General features: G+C 50.0%; 2 protein-coding genes across 4 annotated transcripts in view; both read left to right on the forward strand.

Annotated features, from left to right (window-relative positions):
• The window catches only part of pum1 (pumilio RNA-binding family member 1), a 34,533-nt gene extending 14,980 nt beyond the window's left edge, over positions 1 to 19,553 (forward strand). For 2 of the 3 annotated variants that reach the window (XM_079749073.1, XM_079749074.1), the window contains exons 6-23: positions 253 to 446; positions 1,281 to 1,447; positions 1,844 to 2,102; positions 2,331 to 2,424; positions 3,222 to 3,320; positions 3,863 to 4,005; positions 4,246 to 4,384; positions 4,469 to 4,603; positions 5,409 to 5,723; positions 6,731 to 6,973; positions 7,795 to 8,065; positions 11,310 to 11,439; positions 11,883 to 12,017; positions 12,678 to 12,815; positions 13,894 to 14,019; positions 14,347 to 14,468; positions 15,897 to 16,089; positions 17,679 to 19,553. In XM_079749073.1, coding sequence (XP_079605199.1) covers positions 253 to 446; positions 1,281 to 1,447; positions 1,844 to 2,102; positions 2,331 to 2,424; positions 3,222 to 3,320; positions 3,863 to 4,005; positions 4,246 to 4,384; positions 4,469 to 4,603; positions 5,409 to 5,723; positions 6,731 to 6,973; positions 7,795 to 8,065; positions 11,310 to 11,439; positions 11,883 to 12,017; positions 12,678 to 12,815; positions 13,894 to 14,019; positions 14,347 to 14,468; positions 15,897 to 16,089; positions 17,679 to 17,810 — 3,035 coding nt within the window. In that variant the 3' untranslated portion in view covers positions 17,811 to 19,553. The remainder of the gene's footprint in view (positions 1 to 252; positions 447 to 1,280; positions 1,448 to 1,843; positions 2,103 to 2,330; positions 2,425 to 3,221; positions 3,321 to 3,862; positions 4,006 to 4,245; positions 4,385 to 4,468; positions 4,604 to 5,408; positions 5,724 to 6,730; positions 6,974 to 7,794; positions 8,066 to 11,309; positions 11,440 to 11,882; positions 12,018 to 12,677; positions 12,816 to 13,893; positions 14,020 to 14,346; positions 14,469 to 15,896; positions 16,090 to 17,678) is intronic. The other variant, XM_079749075.1, reaches the window with a different exon arrangement.
• Positions 19,554 to 20,373: 820 nt separating this feature from the next.
• The window catches only part of sdc3 (syndecan 3), a 21,962-nt gene continuing 21,809 nt past the window's right edge, over positions 20,374 to 20,526 (forward strand). The window contains exon 1 of the mRNA XM_079749781.1: positions 20,374 to 20,526. This exon is cut by the window's right edge and continues 255 nt beyond it. The gene's annotated coding sequence lies outside the window, so the exon portion shown is untranslated.

A 20,526-nucleotide genomic window follows, 5' to 3' on the forward strand; every position in this document is an offset into this window, starting at 1 on the left:
TCAGTTTGTGAGTTTGAAAACTTCCTCTTTCTGTGATCATGCCGTTTATCTCCAAATGGCAGAATTGGCATCCCTTTACTGTTCATTTATTTTTTTACCACCCATTAACACATTGACCTTTTTGTTCAACTTAACAACAGGAGAACATCTTTGTGCGGTAGTCGTTGCTTACAGACGGCCTTCCCATTTTCCCCAGTGGGTTTGCTCAAGTGTCATTATACCAAACTGAATCCACCGTATGCGAAATTCCAGATCACTCCATGTCCCAGCCAATCATGGTGTCCCGCCGGCCCGGCCAGGGTTTCCATGGCGGCGGGGAGGTGGGGGTGGGCTCTGTGATGTCCCCGCGCTCCGAGAGTGGAGGCCTGGGCGTCAGCATGGTGGAGTACGTCCTGTCCTCCTCACCCGCCGACAAGCTGGAGTCCTGCCTCCGCAAAGGAACCTATGTGAGTTACAGCTGTCTGCCTGTGTCTGTCTCTCGCTCTCTCTCAGCCTCCATGTGTCTCTCGCCTGCTCTTTTTGTCGGTTTCCCTGTGTCTCTCTCTTGTTCTCTATCTTGGTTTCCCTGTGTCTCTCTTGCTCTCCCTGTGTGTCTCTCTCTCTTGCTCTCTATCTCGTTCTCCCTTTGTCATTGTCTCTTGCTCTGGCGCTCTTGCGCAGGCTCGCCTGTCACTCATTGTTTTTTCAGTCTGTCAATCTTTTCCTACTTCTGTCTCTTGCCTTTTGTCCACTTAATTACACATTATGAATGAATAGGGCTTCACCAATATTGCTATTCCACAGCCTATACAGATTCCAATCAAAATCTTCCAAGCACCGTTCGCAAGCACTGATTTGATCAATTAGTTTGACTAAGTGTAGACTTGGACTGTTGGTATAGTGTGATTATTGGCATAGACAGTCTTTCCCCATTAAGAGACGGACGTATTTCTTGGGACAATGAAGTTTGGCTGTTCTCCATACAGCGGTTATGGTCCAAAAATGGAGAGATTGTTCAGTCAATTGCGCAATAATTTGAGACATTAATTGCTCACCTCAAACATCTTTATTTGACATTGACATGACAGATCGCGATTAAGTTTATCACTACATGTTTACTATTTTAATCAATTTGAGTATATTTCTGGTTGCCAGCATATTGGCTCATATTTCAGGTTGTGCTTCTACGTATAAGGCATTCTTACTCATGGAAAGCCTTCCTCTTTCGGCCAAATGATCCCTTGTTGTTTCGATATACGTGTCTGTTGGCTCACGGTTGTCTCTCCTCCACCCTGCCACAGAGGGATGGAGAGGTGGAGGAGGACAAGAGGGAGAAGCCCAAGGCGGTGTTTGAGGCAGAGAAACTGAAAGAGTTGACGGAGGCTGAAGTGGACGTCATCCATGATGTCATCAACCCCAACGGCATGCCTGTGCAGAACGGCCTGGACGTGGACGTGAAGGAGTTTGGGTATGTCTCAGCCCAGGGGAGGTGCGTGTGGGGGTTTAGGTATGTCTCAGCCCAGGGGAGGTACGTGTGGGGGTTTGGGTATGTCTCAGCCCAGGGGAGGTACGTGTGGGGGTTTGGGTATGTCTCAGCCCAGGGGAGGTACGTGTGGGGGTTTGGGTATGTCTCAGCCCAGGGGTGGTGCGTTTGGGGTAAATACGAGTAAACCGATTGAACTGCTCAATGTTTAGTTTCTAGTTTGAAAGATTTTTCGAATTCTCGTTTTCTTCCTACTGTTGAGGAAGCCTGGGGTTGAGGCGTTTCATGCCCTGAGTGACTGCTGCTCGTTGTTAAATTAACCTTGAACTGCACACTTCAGTGTTGGTAGCGGTCACTCACTGTCTCTGGTCCTCCCCTTAGCCGGCCCCAAGGCAACATGCCTCCTCCAGGCCCAGAGGGGGACCTCCTGGGCCCTGGAGGCGTGGGGCCAGAGGGCCTGGCCCCAATGGGGGGCGGGGGCCCCAAGCCTCCCGAGGACTTCTCCGGCGTGGAGCAGGGCGGTGTCGGCATGGACCCCATGGAGTCCGTTATGGAGCCGCTGCAGTTTGACTACAACTCCCAGATGCCCATGGACTCCGCCCCCACCGTGGGCCTGTTTGACTACGCCAACCAGCAGCAGGTAACGCTAGTAAGCTTTGTGGAACTTTGAAAACCCACCCAACGCCTCAATATTAAGGTCCACTTTTGTAACGAGTACGTCAACACTCTCCATTGCCATCCTCCACTATTTTTTTGTTTTGAGAAAAGTAAAATGAACATATTTTCTCTCAGAGTGAGTCAGAGTTGCAGATGCTTATGGCTATGTTATGCGGCGTGCGTGTGTGTGTGTGTGTGTGTATGTGGTTAGCTGTTTCAGAGGAACAACGCCCTGGCTGTACAGCAGCTCACCGCCGCCCAGCAGCAGCAGTATGCCCTGGCAGCGGCGCAGCAGTCCCATATCGGTAAGGGGCTCTGAGTGAGGCCGATCCCCACTGTGGGCGCTCTGCGTGGGATCCTGATCGCTCATTATCTACAGGAGTGCAATTAACTGAATTCATCTGAGAGCGCTTGAAGCACCATTTACTGCTCTTTCACTGTCTTTTGTCATCTGCTGTTGTTTCGTCTCGTGTGGATCCTCATTAGGGCTGGTTCTTATTTTCGATTTTTTTACTGTCCCTGACATAGGCCATTTTTCCTTTTTTAAACTTTTATGCTTAAAGAAGCGACTAGATGAAATAGCTCATGCGCGCTGCTGTCAACTGCTATAACAATATCTCTCAACTCAGAAGATCTTTAAAAAATATATTTAGGTTCCTGGAAAAGCTCCAGGATTAGTTGCTATAAAACGGTCCCAGCACTTGGAATACAAAGACAGTATTGGGTTTGTGGGAACTTTTAGAAGGCTTCAGTAGACGTAAACCATGCTAATTAGAGATACGATGCCACGGAGTGTAACCAGCTAATGGCCCCTTATCTAATTTATTCAATAGCAGCTCCCAAGAATCCCATTCTGCTTCGGACAAACAGGCTCTAATGGTCATGTTGTGCTGGTTAAAAAAAACCTGCACATTATTTTCATACAAATAAATGAATACCTCTTTCTTTCTTATTCAGGTTGTAGAGAATCAAATGTTTTGCATCAGATGGTGAGCGCTGATGCATTTCAGGCCCAGCCCAGTAGTAGTATAAGTAGGAACATGCCAGGTTTGTGTCGGCCCTTTGGCCCACCCTGACGCGCCCCGTCTGTGTGCTCCGTCAGGTCTGGCCCCGGCGTTCGTACCCAACCCTTACATCATCAGTGCCGGTCCACCGGGCTCTGACCCCTACGCCGCCGGCCTGGCCGCTGCAGCGACACTGGGTAGGGCTGGAGCGCACCGCCGACCCCACGCCCCAAATGTAATGGAGCGGGTCCGAAGAGCCGCTGCATTCCTGAACCACCTTGTCCCCACACACATGCTGTTGTAAAGGGTGTACGCTTATCAATAACATCAGACATACGCCACCGTTCAATAGTCAATAGACAATTTCAGGTTTTCCAAGTTTTCAGCTTTTTTTACATGATTGCACGAGGATTTTCTAATCATCAATTAGCCTTTTAAAGCGATTAGCTAGACAATGTACCATTAGAACACCGATTCATTTAATGTTATCTTTATTGAAAAACAACGGTGCTTTTCTTTATAAAGTAAGGACATTTCTAAGTGTCTCCAAACTTTTGAACGGTAGTGTTGATACTGTTGTGAAACATGTAGGGTTCTAAATAACATGAGTGATACATATTTTATCAGGAGGTGTTTATAGCAGCCATTGTGTAGCCGTCTGGCTGGCTGAGCGGTGTGGTGCCGTTGTGTCGCTGGACTGGACGCAGAGTGCTCCAACTCCCCGTCTCCCTGTGTACAGGCCCCGCCGTGATGCCTCCCCAGTACTACGGCGTGACCCCCTGGGGGGTCTACCCCGCCAGCCTGTTCCAACAGCAGGCTGCCGCCGCCAACAACTCGGCCAATCAGCAAGCGGCAAACCAGAGCCAGCAGAACCAACAGCAGGTATGCCCTGCCTGCTCTGCCTTCCATTGGTTCAGCCGTGCTGCGCTGCCCGATTGTCATTCGATGGAGTTTGGTTGTTCTTTGGTTCGGTTTCAAAAGCTTGTTATATCTCTGTGAAGCCGTGTTTTCCATAGCGCTGTTTAGACGCTGAATAGATGCTATCACTTCCAGGATTTACCCTTCCATCAGCTGCTTCATGCGTGCTCATCATGTCCTCTGCTATTGTCCCCTCTCTCCAAGGTCATGCGGGGTGGCGGTAACCAGCGACCTTTGACCCCTGGTCAGGGACAGCAAGGCCAACAGAATGACCAGATGGTTGCCGCGGCAGCGGTCAACTCGGCCCTTGCCTTCGGTCAGGGTCTGGCAGCCGGCGTCCCTGGTGAGTCATGCCCCCCCCCCCCCCTGTAAGACATGGTCGGCTATGTTGCGGCCCTCTCTGACGGTGCTCTCCTCCCTCAACCAGGCTACCCGGTCCTGGCCCCGGCGGCCTACTACGACCAGACGGGGGCCCTTGTGGTCAACACTGGAGGGCGAAACGGCCCCGTGCGCCTCATGGCCCCCGCCTCGGTCATCATATCTCCCTCCGCCGCACAAGCAGGTACATCACCTGATGCTCTGTCTCTCTCTCAATCTGTCACTGTCTGTCTCTCCCTCTCTCTCTGTCTGTCTGTCTTTGTCTGTCTCTCTCGGTCTATCTGTCTGTCACTGTCTGTCTCACTCTCTCTCGGTCTGTCTCTCTGGCACTGTCTGTCTTTCCCTCTCTCTCGGCCTGTCTCTTGTCTGTCTCCTGTCTGTCTCTGTCTCTCTCTCTGTCTCTCTCTCTCTGTCTCCGTCTCTCTCTCTCTGTCTTTGTCAATAGGTATGTTTGAGATGTTGGTAAAATGAGGCGTCGGATAATACATTCAAGACCTCATGAAAAATGTATTCTTTTTTTTTTTATACGTATGATATCAAATGCACTTAAGGAACAATTTAGTCTCCATTATTATGTCATTACTAATGGAAATATGATTACCAAGAAGGTAGTCCAGGTAAATAATTAAACTGTCACTTCCCTTTACTATAGTGCAGCCTTTGAATCTAAGTGAAGATGACGTTTAAGTAATTTATTTATATATATGTGATGATTTTCATCTCATTATGTAACAGATTAGCGTCCCTGATGGTCTCTTCGCACAGTTGTTATAAATGTCGACCAACTGATGTAACCTACCATCGTAAAGTTTGGGTTGACTTAAAATTGTCCTTAATTTTTAAGGAAAAGCACAGCAAGGGTTGTCGGCACAGCTGAAGTCTGTTGAATAAAAGTGAGTTTTCATGGGAAACATGAAGTAGTCTGGGGGAGCCCAGGCTTTTGAGCGGGAGTTTACGTTATGTTAATGCTGATCGTCGTCTCCGTCCAGTTGCAGCGGCCGCCGCCTCAGCCAACGGTGGCGGGGGTGGCCTCGGGGCCGGGGCCAACGGGCCCTTCCGCGGCATGCAGTCCCAGCAGCAGCAGCAGCAGCAGGGGGGCCCCGGCGGTGCGCTGGGTGGCAGCTCCTTCTACGGCTCCTCCTCCCTCAGCTCCTCCTCCCAGAGCTCCTCCCTCTTCTCTCAGGGATCCGGTCAGCCGGGCCCCGGCTCCGCCTCCCTGGGCTTCAACCAGCCCACCTCCTCCTCCCTGGGGGCCACACTGGGGGCCACACTGGGCGGCTTTGGGACCGCAGGTAGGGACTACCGTAAGTAGGGCGTGTTTGTTTTCTTTTTTCATAAAACAGCGCATACAGATGTAGGACCTACCATATTGACAATAGGAAATAATAAGAAAAACTAAATGCTACTTCAATATGCATAAACAACAGTAAATAAAGCTTATAAATAACAAAAAAAATCAAGAAATGCCGAAATCTGTATCAGAGCAGGATCTGTTAAAGGGAAACATTTGCCCTATTGTAAAGGGAAATAACACAGCTCGGTCATAACAACCCTCTTCACCTAGTCAGGCGTTCAGGTAACCTTTAACACAGTTCCTCTTTAGAGGAATTGTTCTGCACATGTGCACATCTCTATTGATTTTAATTTTTTTTATTGATGTACTTGCTGATGATCTGATAAAGAATAACAAATATATATAAAATGTGCTGTTGAATCTCCTGCTCAATAACTGAATGGAGCATTACATTAATATCAATGGAAACATATCGATCCGAGTGGTAGCCGCCTGAAAGTGTACCAAACTAATGCTGCGGTCAACATGGATTCAGGCAGAAGATGGACTGCAAACCGCATATCACTGTAGTGGACCAAGGCAGGACGGTAATATTAGGGGAGGCAGGCAGAACACACTGGCAGCATTAACGGTTGACTGCTTTGCCATCCGAGGTTGGAATATTAAACGTTTTTGCGGTCCGCTGCGACCGCATTTGGATCGCACCCTCACCCAAGGAGGAATCATGGGGCGAGAAGCTAATCGTGTGGGATTTATAGATGTCATGCATTTCTAGAATAATTACATCACATGATTAACAAAATAATCGTATTTAATATATTTAATTCCATTCGGAGTAAACAATAGGATATCACCATAAAGAGAAATTCGTACCGTGTGTGTACCGTCATCTGATGTCGTGAAAGCCTGACTAATTATGCGTGTTAACTCCTCTACCCTCCATCAACTTGACTTTGAATTCAATGATTGCCAGGCCTTCCCAAAAAGGCCTTAACATTTGTTTTTGTCTCCCCCTAGTGGCGAACTCGAGCGGTGGAGGTGGCTCCAGGCGGGACTCCCTGACGGGCAGCAGTGACCTGTACAAGCGCACGCCCTCCAGCCTCACCCCTATTGGCCACGGAGGGTTCTACAACGGAACCCTGGGCTTCAGCTCCTCGCCCGGCCCAGTCGGCATGCCCCTCCCCAACCAGGGCCCCTCCCACTCCCTAACACCACCGCCCTCCCTGTCCAATCACAGCTCCTCATCCAACCTGAACCTCGGTTAGTGTGTGTGTTTCTGTGTTCGTGCCAATCACAATGTTTGTTCCATTCATTCGTCTCCCAACGCCTTGTTATTATTTACTTAGGAACGCATCGATGGCATTTAAATCACAGCCTCTTTTCAGCCTCTGTTGTGAAGGATGTGAAAGCCATTTACATGCTAATGTGACAAGCAGTTATTACGGCGCCGGCTGGGCCGCCTGCGCTCAGATTAATTCCCTTACCTGGCAGACCAGCTGAACGTCTTCAACGCTGCACGCATTCCTAAATCAAACGGCTGGCCGCGAACCAGCAGGCGGGCAGAGAGGTGTTGGCACCCATTGCTCAACTCCAAAGGTCTTTTCAGGAGAGAAGTCTGTAAATAAAACAAATGGAGTCATTTCGCCGTGTCTGCAGTAATTGTACTGCGATGCTGCGAGTAGAGTCGCTCCCGGACAAGGATTAATGCCAGCCAAACAATTTCCATTCTACTGCAGTTATTTCTCCAGTCTTGTGTCCATGTGGTGCTTGTTACGTGAGCTCTGATGTTTCAGTTCCCAGATGACACTCACTCACTCACTCACTCACTCACTCACTCACTCACTCACTCACTCACTCACTCACTCACTCACTCACTCACTCACTCACTCACTCACTCACTCACTCTCAATTTGGGCTGATTGGCCAAACAAAGGAAAGGTTATTTGAACTCATTTTAACATTGTCTTACTTTATAGCCAGGCGTGAAATGTTGTCTATATGTCATAGAATAAAGGCAATTAGTGTTTACTTGTCATCCAATGAACTGTCCCGTGACATCCTGTGTCCCCTCCCCTGTGCAGGAGGTCTGACCAATGGCAGCGGGCGGTTCATCTCCGCGGCACCGGGCGCCGAGGCCAAGTACCGCAGTGCCGCGAGCTCCGGCTCCTCCCTCTTCTCTCCCAGCAGTCAGCTGTTCCCGTCGTCACGGCTACGCTACGGCATGTCGGACGTGATGCCGTCGGGCCGCAGCCGCCTGCTGGAGGACTTCAGGAACAACCGCTACCCCAACCTGCAGCTGAGGGACATCGCCGGACACATCATGGAGTTCAGCCAGGACCAGCACGGCAGCAGGTACACACACCACACACCTAACGCACACACACATCATGGAGTTCAGCCAGGACCAGCACGGCAGCAGGTACACACACCACACACCTAACGCACACACACATCATGGAGGTCAGCCAGGACCAGCACGGCAGCAGGTACACACACCACACACCTAACGCACACACACATCATGGAGGTCAGCCAGGACCAGCACGGCAGCAGGTACACACACCACACACCTAACGCACACACACATCATGGAGTTCAGCCAGGACCAGCACGGCAGCAGGTACACACACCACACACCTAACGCACACACACATCATGGAGTTCAGCCAGGACCAGCACGGCAGCAGGTACACACACCACACACCTAACGCACACACACATCATGGAGTTCAGCCAGGACCAGCACGGCAGCAGGTACACACACCACACACCTAACGCACGCACACACACACTGTACACATCTCATCTACACACACGTGCCCTATGCATATCTCAGGCGTGCACATTTCATGCACACGCACCCACTATACCCATCTCATGCACGCCCACACACGCCCTATACAAATATCATACACACACACACACACACACACACACGCACGCACACTGTACACATCTCATGCACACTATTCACTCATCTCGTGCACACACATGAGATGTTCATTATTGAATTCAGCCCTCAACCACAAATGCGCTATACACGTCTCATACATGCAAACACGCACTATTCACAGCCCGGAGCAGAAGCATACTTACACACGCATATTTATTTTCCACTAGTCGTGTAGCAGGTGTCTCACCCCAAATATTGTCTCCCTAAAGGGCTAAAGGCCAAACCCCGCCCAAACCTCCAACTTTTGGGCGGGGAGACAAAACGCCCTGCCCACCAGAGCACCGTGCCCCCCCCACACTCAGACAATAAAAAGTAGGGACCTAATATTAAAGCTGCATTTATCTCCTAGCGGTGGGCAGCAGGCATCGATCCAGGCATGTCGATACCAATGAAAACTCCACTCACAAACAAAATTAATCTCTACCTTCGTCTGCCTCTGCTCGCTCTCTGAACCTGGATGGAGAAGAAATACAATCTATCCCCGGGCTGTCTGACTGTATTGCCTCGAAAACCAATCGCTGTTTTATTAACTCTCAAGCCCCATCCACGCACGCTAAAACCCCTTCTTGCTCCACCACTTAAAGGATGGTCTTGTAGTTTTTGCTGCTTTGGTGCACCACAGGTTGTCTAGAGGCTCATCGACAGAGGGGATAGAATAACTATGTTGTTCCCCTTCAAGGCCACATTGAACCATTCTGCACGTATCAATCTCCTTGTTCTCCCCTCTAACCCCAGCAGTCTTGCCCACCACCACTACTACCTTCCCTCCTAGCTATTCAAAGCACGCGCTGGCAGGCTCTTGTTTGTGTGAGGTTGTGGGGGTGGCCTTGGTAGTTGGTTTGTGTGTGGTTTGGCCTCCTCTCAGGAGTTTTTTGGTCAGGGCCACTCGTAACTCGAGTGGCCCCGAAACCAGCCCAGTATGGGCTGGTTTCACTGCTCACTTACAGCTGCTCACTTAAGTAAATCAACTCTCTTCAGCTACCTCTTCAAATATCTCTCTTATAATAACGGTTATGAATATAAAACCTAAAGGACACTACGTTTCAGAAATCTCCAGTACAATCAACATCAAATATAAAAACACTGTTACAAGTTTCAGAAATCTCCAATAGATGGCCAATAACAAAACAAGTTATCGTCATAGCTCTGCTTGTCCACAGGTACTTTGTTGTGTAAAAGTTCTGTCTAGAACGAGCGGCACATATATGCATACTAAAGAGTTCTTCGAATTCATTTTCAATTTTCTTTTGTTTTCATCCCTTTTCTTGAATGTCGATCATCTTTTGACTCTGCCTGTTGCGGGGAGCTTATTGCTGGGTCACACGGCTCTTTGTCAGGTTCTCTTTTCGTCGAGCACGTGTAGTGAACGCAAAGCAGGGTCAGAAGGACGTAAAATCCTGCCTTTAAAGGTGACCTATTATACCACCAGTGTGATGAGCAGTTACAAGCCGTTTTGAGGTTCTGCCTCTTCTGACATCACAAGTGGGCGTGTTCACCTAGCTGTATGACGGATAGATGAGCAACGTTTGCTACAGTCACTTGTGATGTCAGAAGAGGCAGAATCTCAAAACGGCTTGTAACGGCTAATCACACTCACACCTGGTGGTATAATATGTCGCCTTTTTAAAGTAAAACAATGTTAGGAAATATCTATTGATAGCCATTTCTCTCTCGTCCCCCAATATACATTGTCATATCTAACGGCCCTACTTTGCACCTTTTTAAGATCTAGCCATCCGCTAAAGCAACATTTCTTAATGGACTGAATTGATTTGGCTTTAGTGGCACTTTCTGTGCATATGTTCAGTTGTATTCGTGAGGTTTGTATGACTTCACCTATGCTGTCAAAACACAGGGCCCCATTGTACTGAAGAGCTCAACGTTGGCCCTGGCGGAGATGTAGTCCTCACACTTGTTAGTGAGAGGCAACAAGCAATACTGCTGTTAACAGTCGAAGCCCTGTTGGGATTTCAATGCGTTCTTTGTTTTTGAGAAGAAACGTTTAACCGCGAGCTAAAAACGTAGCATGACCACCATTAACTCGAACCATACGCAGCTGCGGCGGCGGCCTGCTCCTCTGGGCTTCTTTCCATTAGCCGGCCTGCTGGGTTGGCCACGGCGTCATGGTTTGCGCGGGACATGCTGTATGCCATCTGGATTATGTGTTGGTCTATGAAGAGCTGCATCTTTTTCATTACTTGCGTCATGTGAGGAGACGCCGGCGGCGGCGGATCGCACCCGCTCAATGACTCCCTTTGTGTCCCCTTCTAATTTCAGCACGACACTGTTTCCTTTCCCCCTAAAGCCCTAATCACATGCATTCCCTTCTTTACTACCCCGCTCCCGTGTGCCCAGCGAGGGAAGCAGGCGGCCCAGTGCACTGCGCCCGGTGTTTCACTGCCTGTGGTGGTCGGCCACAGGGTTCAGTGGCACTCAGGGGAATAAACACTGGCAGACTGTGAGAAAGGAAAGCGGTGGTTCACGCTGTATGTGTATGTACTACTTACAGCGATGGGAGACTGCTGGCTCAGCCTACCCGTCGGTGCATTCCTCTGGGGAGGCTGCTCAAATTAGGGCCCTTTTTTTGAAGTTGATCCCAGTCATCAAGTCAAATATGTCCTTTTCCTTTTTTTCGACTCCCAGGTTCATCCAGTTGAAGCTGGAGCGAGCCAGCTCCGCCGAGCGCCAGCTGGTCTTCAGCGAGATCCTGCAGGCCGCCTACCAGCTCATGGTGGATGTGTTCGGAAACTACGTCATCCAGAAGTTCTTTGAGGTATGTCGCGGGGGACATGGTCCCGTGAGTCGGGTGTGATGTAGGGTATAAACCCCTAGAAGGACACCTACAACAAAAACTACATGTGAAGATGTTTGGGAATATGCATGACCTCACGAGTGTCAGATGACCACACATGGCTCTCTGAATAGCATCTCGGGATGCATTTTGGCACTTGTACTGCTGTCTCCTTCCACCATGGACGCCCATGTTTGGATATCCCTCACGGGAGCAATCCATGTATCAACACGATGGCGTTACCGTCTGGCCTAATGGGTGCCATGGAAATGTAGCCATAGTAATGACTTAAGAATCCTTTTATAGCATGTGGGATCCTTAATGAGGCACCATCGAGACGCATCTATCTCTAGGATCCCCGCTCCCTCAGATTTCTACCTACATTACATCATTTGTGTGTGTCTGTTTGTGTTTTCTGCGTGCAGTTTGGCAGCCTGGATCAGAAGCTGGCCCTGGCGGAGAGGATCCGCGGCCACGTGCTGTCCCTGGCCCTGCAGATGTACGGCTGCCGGGTCATCCAGAAGGCCCTGGAGTTCATCCCCTCGGAGCAACAGGTCATCGTGAGTCTCTCCCGGCACACCTTCATCACCGCGCCTGTTGTTCCAATCAGCCCCGCCTTGTTAAAGGCGGGTGAGGGGGGGGGGGTCACTGTGGCACTGATTTAATCTGGGTCAGCGGTGGGTGGAGGAGCGCCTCCTCCGGCAGGCGTGGCCCACCGCCGGAGGCCTATCTGCAGCCCTGAATGACGCTGATGGGGCCGCCGTTAACGCGGGCTGATGTGCGGCCGCAGGTGCTGGCACTGCTCGGAATGGGTCCCGGGTGGATGGGTCTTGGGAAGTCAAGAGGAAAGGTTAATGGCAGGTGGTGTCTGTGTGGGCGGGGGGTCCGGGTGACTTTGTTGGCAAGAAGTCTCTCCTCTGAGTCAACGTGCTGCATGAATCGTGGCCACTTTAGAACCCACGGGTGGTTTTTTTTTAGTTCTAGGGCTTCAATGACTGGCTAGGATCCCTACTGAGACGTGCTCCTGGGTCGTATCTGACCTCTGTATCTTCTGTCTGCCCCTCCTCTCCTTCCCCTGGTCTCTCCCCTCCTCGCCCCTCTACCTCTCCTCCCCCTGGTCTCTCCCCTCCTCGCCCCCCTACCTCTCCTCCCCCTGGTCTCTCCCCTCCTCGCCCCTCTTCCTCTCCTCCCCCTGGTCTCTCTCCTCTGGCCCTGGGCAGAGTGAGATGGTGCGGGAGCTGGACGGCCACGTGCTGAAGTGTGTGAAGGACCAGAACGGGAACCACGTGGTGCAGAAGTGCATCGAGTGTGTGCAGCCACACGCCCTGCACTTCATCATCGACGCCTTCAAGGCCCAGGTGAGGGCCCGTCTCGCAAACCTCCTCTCTAAATATCAGTCGTCCGCCCCCGACTCAAATAGACCACACGATGGCTATATATAGATATTATTGTTAGTGTTACCATTTGATGGTGTAGCAGACATTGTTCTGTTTGAAAGGTCTCTGATGGAAATCAATGTCTTGAGTCAACATCAGCCGCTCTGCCAAGGATGTGAAGGCAGTCACTTTGTCAATGGCGTTCAGGTTCTGTGTGAACACGGTTGCCCGCGTGGGAATGAACATGTGAGCGTGCGTTTCTGGTTGTGAGTGGCACGCATACAAACAGGCAACGCAGGCGCCTGTAACAGGCTGATGCTAGTTATATTCAAAGCGACACTTTTCCCAACACCTGGCTCCGGCAGTAAAACATCTGTCGCTGTCGAGGGGGACGGGGTAGACGCGTTGCTGTGACAACCAGAATCCTCAGCCCCCCCTGTGGCAGCCGCCATCTTGGCAGCGCGCTCGCTAAATGTCACATTAGCATAACGTGTGAGGGAGGCTGGGAAGCTACGCGCAGGCTGCTCAAAGTGTTAATCAGAGCGGCCTGTCAGTTAGGCTTTTTTTTATTTTCTACAGCGCTACTCCACTGTGCCGGCGCACACGCCGCCTCTGTTTTTTATAATTCATTTTTCTGTTTTCCAAGTTGTATGCATTATTTTAAATCCCACTCCTCCTCTCCCTCCAGGCTGCTGCTGTTCACAGCCAGCAGCTCTGGTTCTGTTTGTGAAGCTCAAAGCTCAAACAGGAGGAGTTCTCCCTCACCTGCCCTGCGGTGCTTTGCTAGCTGGGTGTGACGAGCTATGAGTCAGAAAGAGAGAGTATTTCTCTTCTTCTTCTCCTGGAGGCCCTGAGTGTATTCCAGTGAGCGGGGCCCCTCTCATGTCTCCATGGAGGACAACCACACTTCTCTCAGTGCTGCAACAACGTGCCTCCGTATTTAGCAGCATTGGTGGCGACAGCAAAGGAGTTGTTACGTGGTTGAGTCCCATGACCCCACCCCCTTCATCGACTGACTGTGTGTGTGTGTGTGTGTGTGTGTGTGTGTGTGTGGTCGCAGGTGTTTGCCCTCTCCACCCATCCGTACGGGTGCCGTGTGATTCAGCGCATTCTAGAACACTGCCTTCCGGAACAGACTCTGCCCATTCTGGAGGAGCTCCATCAGCACACAGAGCAGCTGGTGCAGGTACCACGTGCACTCTCTCTCTCTCCCACACACACACACACACACACACACACACACACACACACACACACACACACACACACACACACACACACACACACACACACACACATGCCTTTCTCTTATCCCCTCTCCCAGCTGGCTCACATTCTGACGAACGACTGAGGACATAAACAGTCCCTCCCTGTCCCTCGCCCAAAAACCCTTTTTAACCTGTTTTTATCATTTGTTTTCTCCATGCTTGAAGTATCAAGGCCACCGGCTGGTGTCCCGAGGTGTCGTCGCTGACTGTGTGTGTGTGTGTGTGTGTGTGTGCGCCTTTTCCAGGACCAGTATGGTAACTACGTGATCCAGCACGTGCTGGAGCACGGCCGAGCCGAGGACAAGAGCAAGATTGTAGCAGAGATCAGAGGCAACGTGCTGGGCCTCAGCCAGCACAAATTTGCGAGGTAAGAAAATAAACCGGCAGAAGAAGAAACGTCAAAAAGCAAAACCACTCTCACTCTCACTCTAGGGGCGGCAAGATATCGGGAGACAAATGCAATTGCCATACTTTTGTTCTTGCGATTAATATGGAGGGCCACAGTAGCTCAGCGGGTTGACTGGTAAACGGAAGGTTGCTAGTTCGATACCCGGCCCGTTGTGTGGAGGTGTCCCTGAGCGAGACGCCTCACCCTACTGCTCCTGACGAGCTGGCTTGTCGCCCTGCGTGGTTGACTCTGCCGTCGGTGTGTGAATGAATGGTTGTTAGTCGCTTTGGATGAAAACGTCTGCTAAATGTAAATATGATGCAATATTCAAAGTCCGTAAGAGCGTGGGCTGCTATACAGTTGCTGGCAACTCACTTGGGTTTTTTTAATCAAGCGATGGGACTGTTGATGAGGATGAAGTTGATGAAACGCTATATTGGGCCAGATGCCGGGAGCTACACCTCGCGTTTCATCAATTATTATTATTACTATTATTATTATTATTACACTGCATGGGAGAGAAAATCGATTCACACTGTATCTTCACGCTGTATCTTCACGCTGTATCTTCACACTGTATCTTCACGCTGTATCTTCACGCTGTATCTTCACGCTGTATCTTCACGCTGTATCTTCACACTCTATCTTCACGCTGTATCTTCACACTGTATCTTCACGCTGTATCTTCACACTGTATCTTCACGCTGTCCCTCTTCCTGCCTGGACCGGAGCTGGCGCAGAATGGAGAACAGAATCTTAGTTTAATCAACTGATCGTTTCTCCTTTTCCATTACGATGGGAGTTTTAATATGGCAGAACTACAGCACATCACGTAGGATTACTGTGTGGACAACAGAGGTTTTCGGGTTGCCCCTCACGGCAGAGTTTCAGTGTAGCCCAAACGATTCCAGAGACTTACTATGTCGTCCGTATTGTGAGAGTAGATCTACTTCCAATGTTGGTTTTGATGACATTGCACGGCAGTACCGGGGCTCTTCACCCAAAGAGAAATGACTAGCGCTATTGTGGGTGGTGTATTGGCATAAAATAAAAACCCATTGGAACCGGTTATGCTCATTAAAGTACCAACTCATTATTATAATCATTTTTATTATTATTAAAATTATGTCGAGTCCCCCTCAGCATACGGCTATACCTGCTGAAGGTTTGAACGCACACAAATGCCTGTTTAGCCATTGATACTTGTGATGAGGGCTACGTCTCCTTTCCCATCTTGCTGCGCGGGCTCAGACCGCCTGCTGCGTGTGGACGGGCTCAGAGGAGCAGCTGAGACCAGAGGCAGAGTGCCACCTCAAGGCTCCACCCCACCCCGTGACTCTCTCTCACTCACCCACTAACCCTGCAACACTTAGTTCATTTTTGTCCCCCCCTCGCCTCTGTCCGCAGCAACGTGGTGGAGAAGTGTGTGACCCACGCGTCGCGGGCGGAGCGGGCGGTGCTGATCGACGAGGTGTGCATCCTGACGGAGGGTCCCCACAGTGCCTTATACACCATGATGAAGGACCAGTACGCCAACTACGTGGTGCAGAAGATGATCGACGTGGCCGAGCCCACCCAGCGCAAGATCGTCATGCACAAGGTGGGCCGCACATGGTGTCTCCGTTTAAAGGGTGGGTCTCGGCTGTGAAGGGAGGAGTTACTGCCGCACATGGCACATGGCGTCTCCCTGTTAGGGTGGGGATACTGCCGTACAGGGCACATGGCGTCTCCCTGTTAGGGTGGGGTTACTGCCGTACATGGCACATGGCGTCTCCCTGTTAGGGTGGGGTTACTGCCGTACATGGCACATGGCGTCTCCCTGTTAGGGTGGGGTTACTGCCGTACATGGCACATGGCGTCTCCCTGTTAGGGTGGGGTTACTGCCGTACATGGCACATGGCGTCTCCCTGTTAGGGTGGGGTTACTGCCGTACAGGACACATGGCATCTCCCTGTTAGGGTGGGGTTACTGCCATACAGGACACATGGCGTCTCCCTGTTAGGGTGGGGTTACTGCCGCACATGGCACATGGCGTCTCCCTGTTAGGGTGGGGTTACTGCCGTACATGGCACATGGCGTCTCCCTGTTAGGGTGGGGTTACTGCCGTACATGGCACATGGCGTCTCCCTGTTAGGGTGGGGTCTCTGCTATAAAGGGAGGAGTTACTGTTGTACAAGGGTAAGATTTGTTGCCAAGGGGCTGACATTTATTTCATAAAGGGGGTGGGGTTCAGCTGTAAAGGGGTTAGAAATCCGTAAAAAAAAACAGGGGTATCTGTCATAAAGGGGGTGTGCGTCCTGTCATAAAGGGGGGCTGGTTCCTGTCATAAGGGGGGGTTCCTGTCATAAAGGGGGAGTGGTACCTGTCATAAAGGGGGGGGGTTCCTGTCATAAGGGGTGGGGGAGTTCCTTTCATAAGGGGGGGGTTCCTGTCGTAAAGGGGGGGTGGTTCATGTCATAAGGGGGGGGGGGGTTCCTGTCATAAAGGGGGGGGGGGTTCCTGTCATAAAGGGGGGGTTGTTCCTGTCATAAGGGGGGGGGGGGGGGGGTAAACTCAAGGGTAACCACATGCTATTGTGTGCATAACCTGTTATTGACTGTTAACTGGTAGCTGCTGAGCACCACTTCTTGATCAGAAGGTCTGGTTCTCCCCCATTATTTGCACCTCAGCCCTGGTGGTTGGTTTGGTAGGTCAAGTGTCATGCATTGCCAGTAGTGTGGGATTTAAGTAGGGGGATGATTTATGCGTTGATTGTATAAATGAATGAGGTCCCGGGGCAGAGTTTCCACCTGAGTAGTGGCGGCTGACTCCTGGAGATGTGATCAAGACGTAGAATAAACCATGTGTAAGGAGATTCTCATGCATATTTAAGGATGATTTTTCCTTTTTTTTTTCACGGAACGGTTTTAACGGAAAAATAAATGATTACTTTAAGTTTTAATTAAAAAGTTTTAAAAAAGGCTAGGGAAGGTAGACCCAAGGTACGCCTGAAAATACATGTAATGGGATCATCGTGACGGAATGGTGTTCATGTCTCGTGTGGATGGTTTCTGCCCTCATTATTAGACGTTTATGGCAGTGGGTGGGGAAGACTGACACGACAGTTTGACACTGAAGCAGGCTCCTCCCTGTCATGTGGATGAGCGCTCACAGACGGGTCCTCCACTAACCCAGTGTGCCGCTCCGCAGATCCGCCCCCACATCTCCACCCTGCGGAAGTACACGTACGGCAAACACATCCTGGCCAAGCTGGAGAAGTACTACATGAAGAACGGGGTGGACCTGGGGCCCCTGTGTGGGCCCCCCAACGGCATCATGTAAACTCTGAACCCCCCCCTCCCCCTCCCCTCCCCTCCTGCCCTGCCACCGCGGCTACGTCACCCCTCCCCCCGACCCTCCATCCTGCTCCTTAAGTCCTTAATGCTATCATGTAAATCCCCCTCCCCCTTCCACCCCCCGTTATTTCTCCCCTCTGCTCCTCATTCCACCTCAGCCCTCCCTCCCCCCTTCACTTCAGACAGCCTTAGAGTGATGGCCCATGGGGTCGTCGGTGACCCCTGCCACCCCCAGGTCATTAGGATTGAGCTGCAGGGGGTGGGGCGGGTAAGTCTGCACCCCCCCTGACCCCTCGCCACCCGCGCCCTCTTTCGGTTGTTTCCTGTGTTTGTCGTTATGTATAAACTAGAACATCACTTCACCTTTTTGCTACTGCTGTAAACATGGTCACACACACACGAAGCCTCCCTCTCTCCGTCTCCTCACCTCACTCAGTTACCCTAGCTAGAGACCACTATGAGATGGATGAGTATTTAATTTGTCACAGTTCTAGATTCACACACACACACACGCACACATGCACACACACACACACACACACACACACACACACACACACACACACACACACACACACACACACACACACACACACACACACACACACACACACACACACACACACACACACACACCGTGGGCTAACCAGCAGAGAGCTCATTTAGCATGGGAGATTTGTTTTCTGGTCTTGCTTCTATAAATATAACGTGTATACTTGGTGTAGACCTTTGCATATATATATAAATATATATATAAAACTTTGTAGTTTTTCTGGTTTTTGATGTTGAATCTGTATCTATAATGTATCCTAGTAGTGACCACATAATTCTGACTGTATAATTGTACATTTGTAAACCCTTGTAATGTAAAAGTGCTTTACCACCCCTTTTTGGTATCAGAAGAAAAATAATTAAAAACAAATCACTCTGAAGAAAAAAAAATTAGTTTAAAAAAAAAACAGCCCTGTGCATTTCAGTGTATATTCTCACCTCCTTGGTTGTGATATATGAGTTGTTGTATATTGTAAATTGTAATATCAAATTTTTTTGTTTTGAAAAGCCCTTTCTATACAGCATAGTACGTGTACAAAGATTCGCCACGCTTGGTTTTATCCTCTATCTTGTCCCTGCTTAAATTAAGAAACGTCGATCTCCCGATCAAAGGTCCCCGATAACATTTAGGTTCACTATTATTTTATGTTTACGTTTATATCTATTTTTTTTTTTTTACTTTTTATAGGAATCTCCCCCTCCCCTTCCCATCCCCCTGGTTCTGCTGTAAAGCGCACACGTCTGTCTGGGTATATGGGGGGCGGCTCGGAGACATTTACTTTTCATAATTAACTTAAACCCGACTGCCCCCCGTCTCGCTCTGCCACAGAGGTGGCCCCCCCCCCCTATGGATTGTACAGTGGAGATCCTGACTCGTTTTGATTTGATTTAGATTTCTCTGTGGGTCTTTGTTTGGCATCTCTCTAGTGCTGTCCGTGCTGTATCATACTGTCCACGTGTTTATGGAGGCCCGCCAGGGAGCGGTGTACATTGGGGACGCAGCCTTGTGTATATTTACTACGAGCACACCTGTAACCATATGTGTATAGTTAACAGAACCTGTGTATGCTTATTGCCTGGGCAACTATTTTTTGTAACAACTGTTGTAGATTGTCTCTAAACAATTGTGTGATCTTTATTTTGAAACAAAACAACAAAAAAAAACTTTCAAAATTTCCCCGTTGTTTCGAGTGTTATTATTTATTTTATCCTGGTCACCTCGATTTAAATGCATGTGGATTTCCCAAATGCATTTTTTGTATATACATTTTATCGGTTGGGATGGGGCGGTATTTATATATCTATTTTGATTTTGGAGTAAACATCAGATATATTTGACCTTTAAATTTTTTTGTGTATAGCCTATATACTTTTTTTTCGGGCGGGAGGGGGGCTGTATTTATATATATCTATATTGTGATTTTGAAGTAAACCTCAGATGTATTTGATCTGAAGGGGCCTCTTTAGATGGTGAAGAGTTAGGTTGCTGAGGCTCACCTGTGGAAACGGACTCTATGGCAACACCATCAAGTCCGATGGAGTAGTGATTATTCCCTGGTCCAGTTAATGCCATAAATAAGAACTGAACCATCTCTAGTTTGAACCCCCTTCTCAGCGGTTAAACCCTGTAGGCAGTGTGCTTATCGGGTTATCGTTCTTAGTAAATGCTCGTTGAGCATGTTCCCAAAGCAGATAAATGTGCTCCGTGCGTTGCCCATTCATGTCCTCTTACGACAGTCCCGTGTTCGCGTGTTTATAGACCATATATGTTCTTCCGGAGGCTAATAAATGACCGACCTATGAGCGAGGGGTTTACTGATGGTGCGGATGCCTCGACAGGCTGCAGGGGGCATCCTCGCCTCTAGTGGTGATTCCCCCTCTGCATCCTCAACACCGGGAACGCACGCGCCGTTATCCCGCGCACGCGCTTCCTTACTGCCAGCTTCTCGGGCCAGGCGGCGCCGGCGTACGGAACATCCTGCCCTCGACGGAGAGGGGGAGGAGAGAATCTGTAGGGGGAGAGCGAGCGGAGAGCTGAGATCTGGCGTGTCTCGGTAGTAAATCTATCAGGTTTAGGGGCACAGAAAGTCGACTCGTGAAGAGGGGAGGCCGCGTGGAATCTCCCGACAGTTCCCACACTATTCAATAGA

The sequence above is a fragment of the Pollachius pollachius genome (assembly GCF_949987615.1).
Source record: "Pollachius pollachius genome assembly, chromosome: 13".
In the NCBI taxonomy this organism is placed as follows: Eukaryota; Metazoa; Chordata; class Actinopteri; order Gadiformes; family Gadidae; genus Pollachius; species Pollachius pollachius.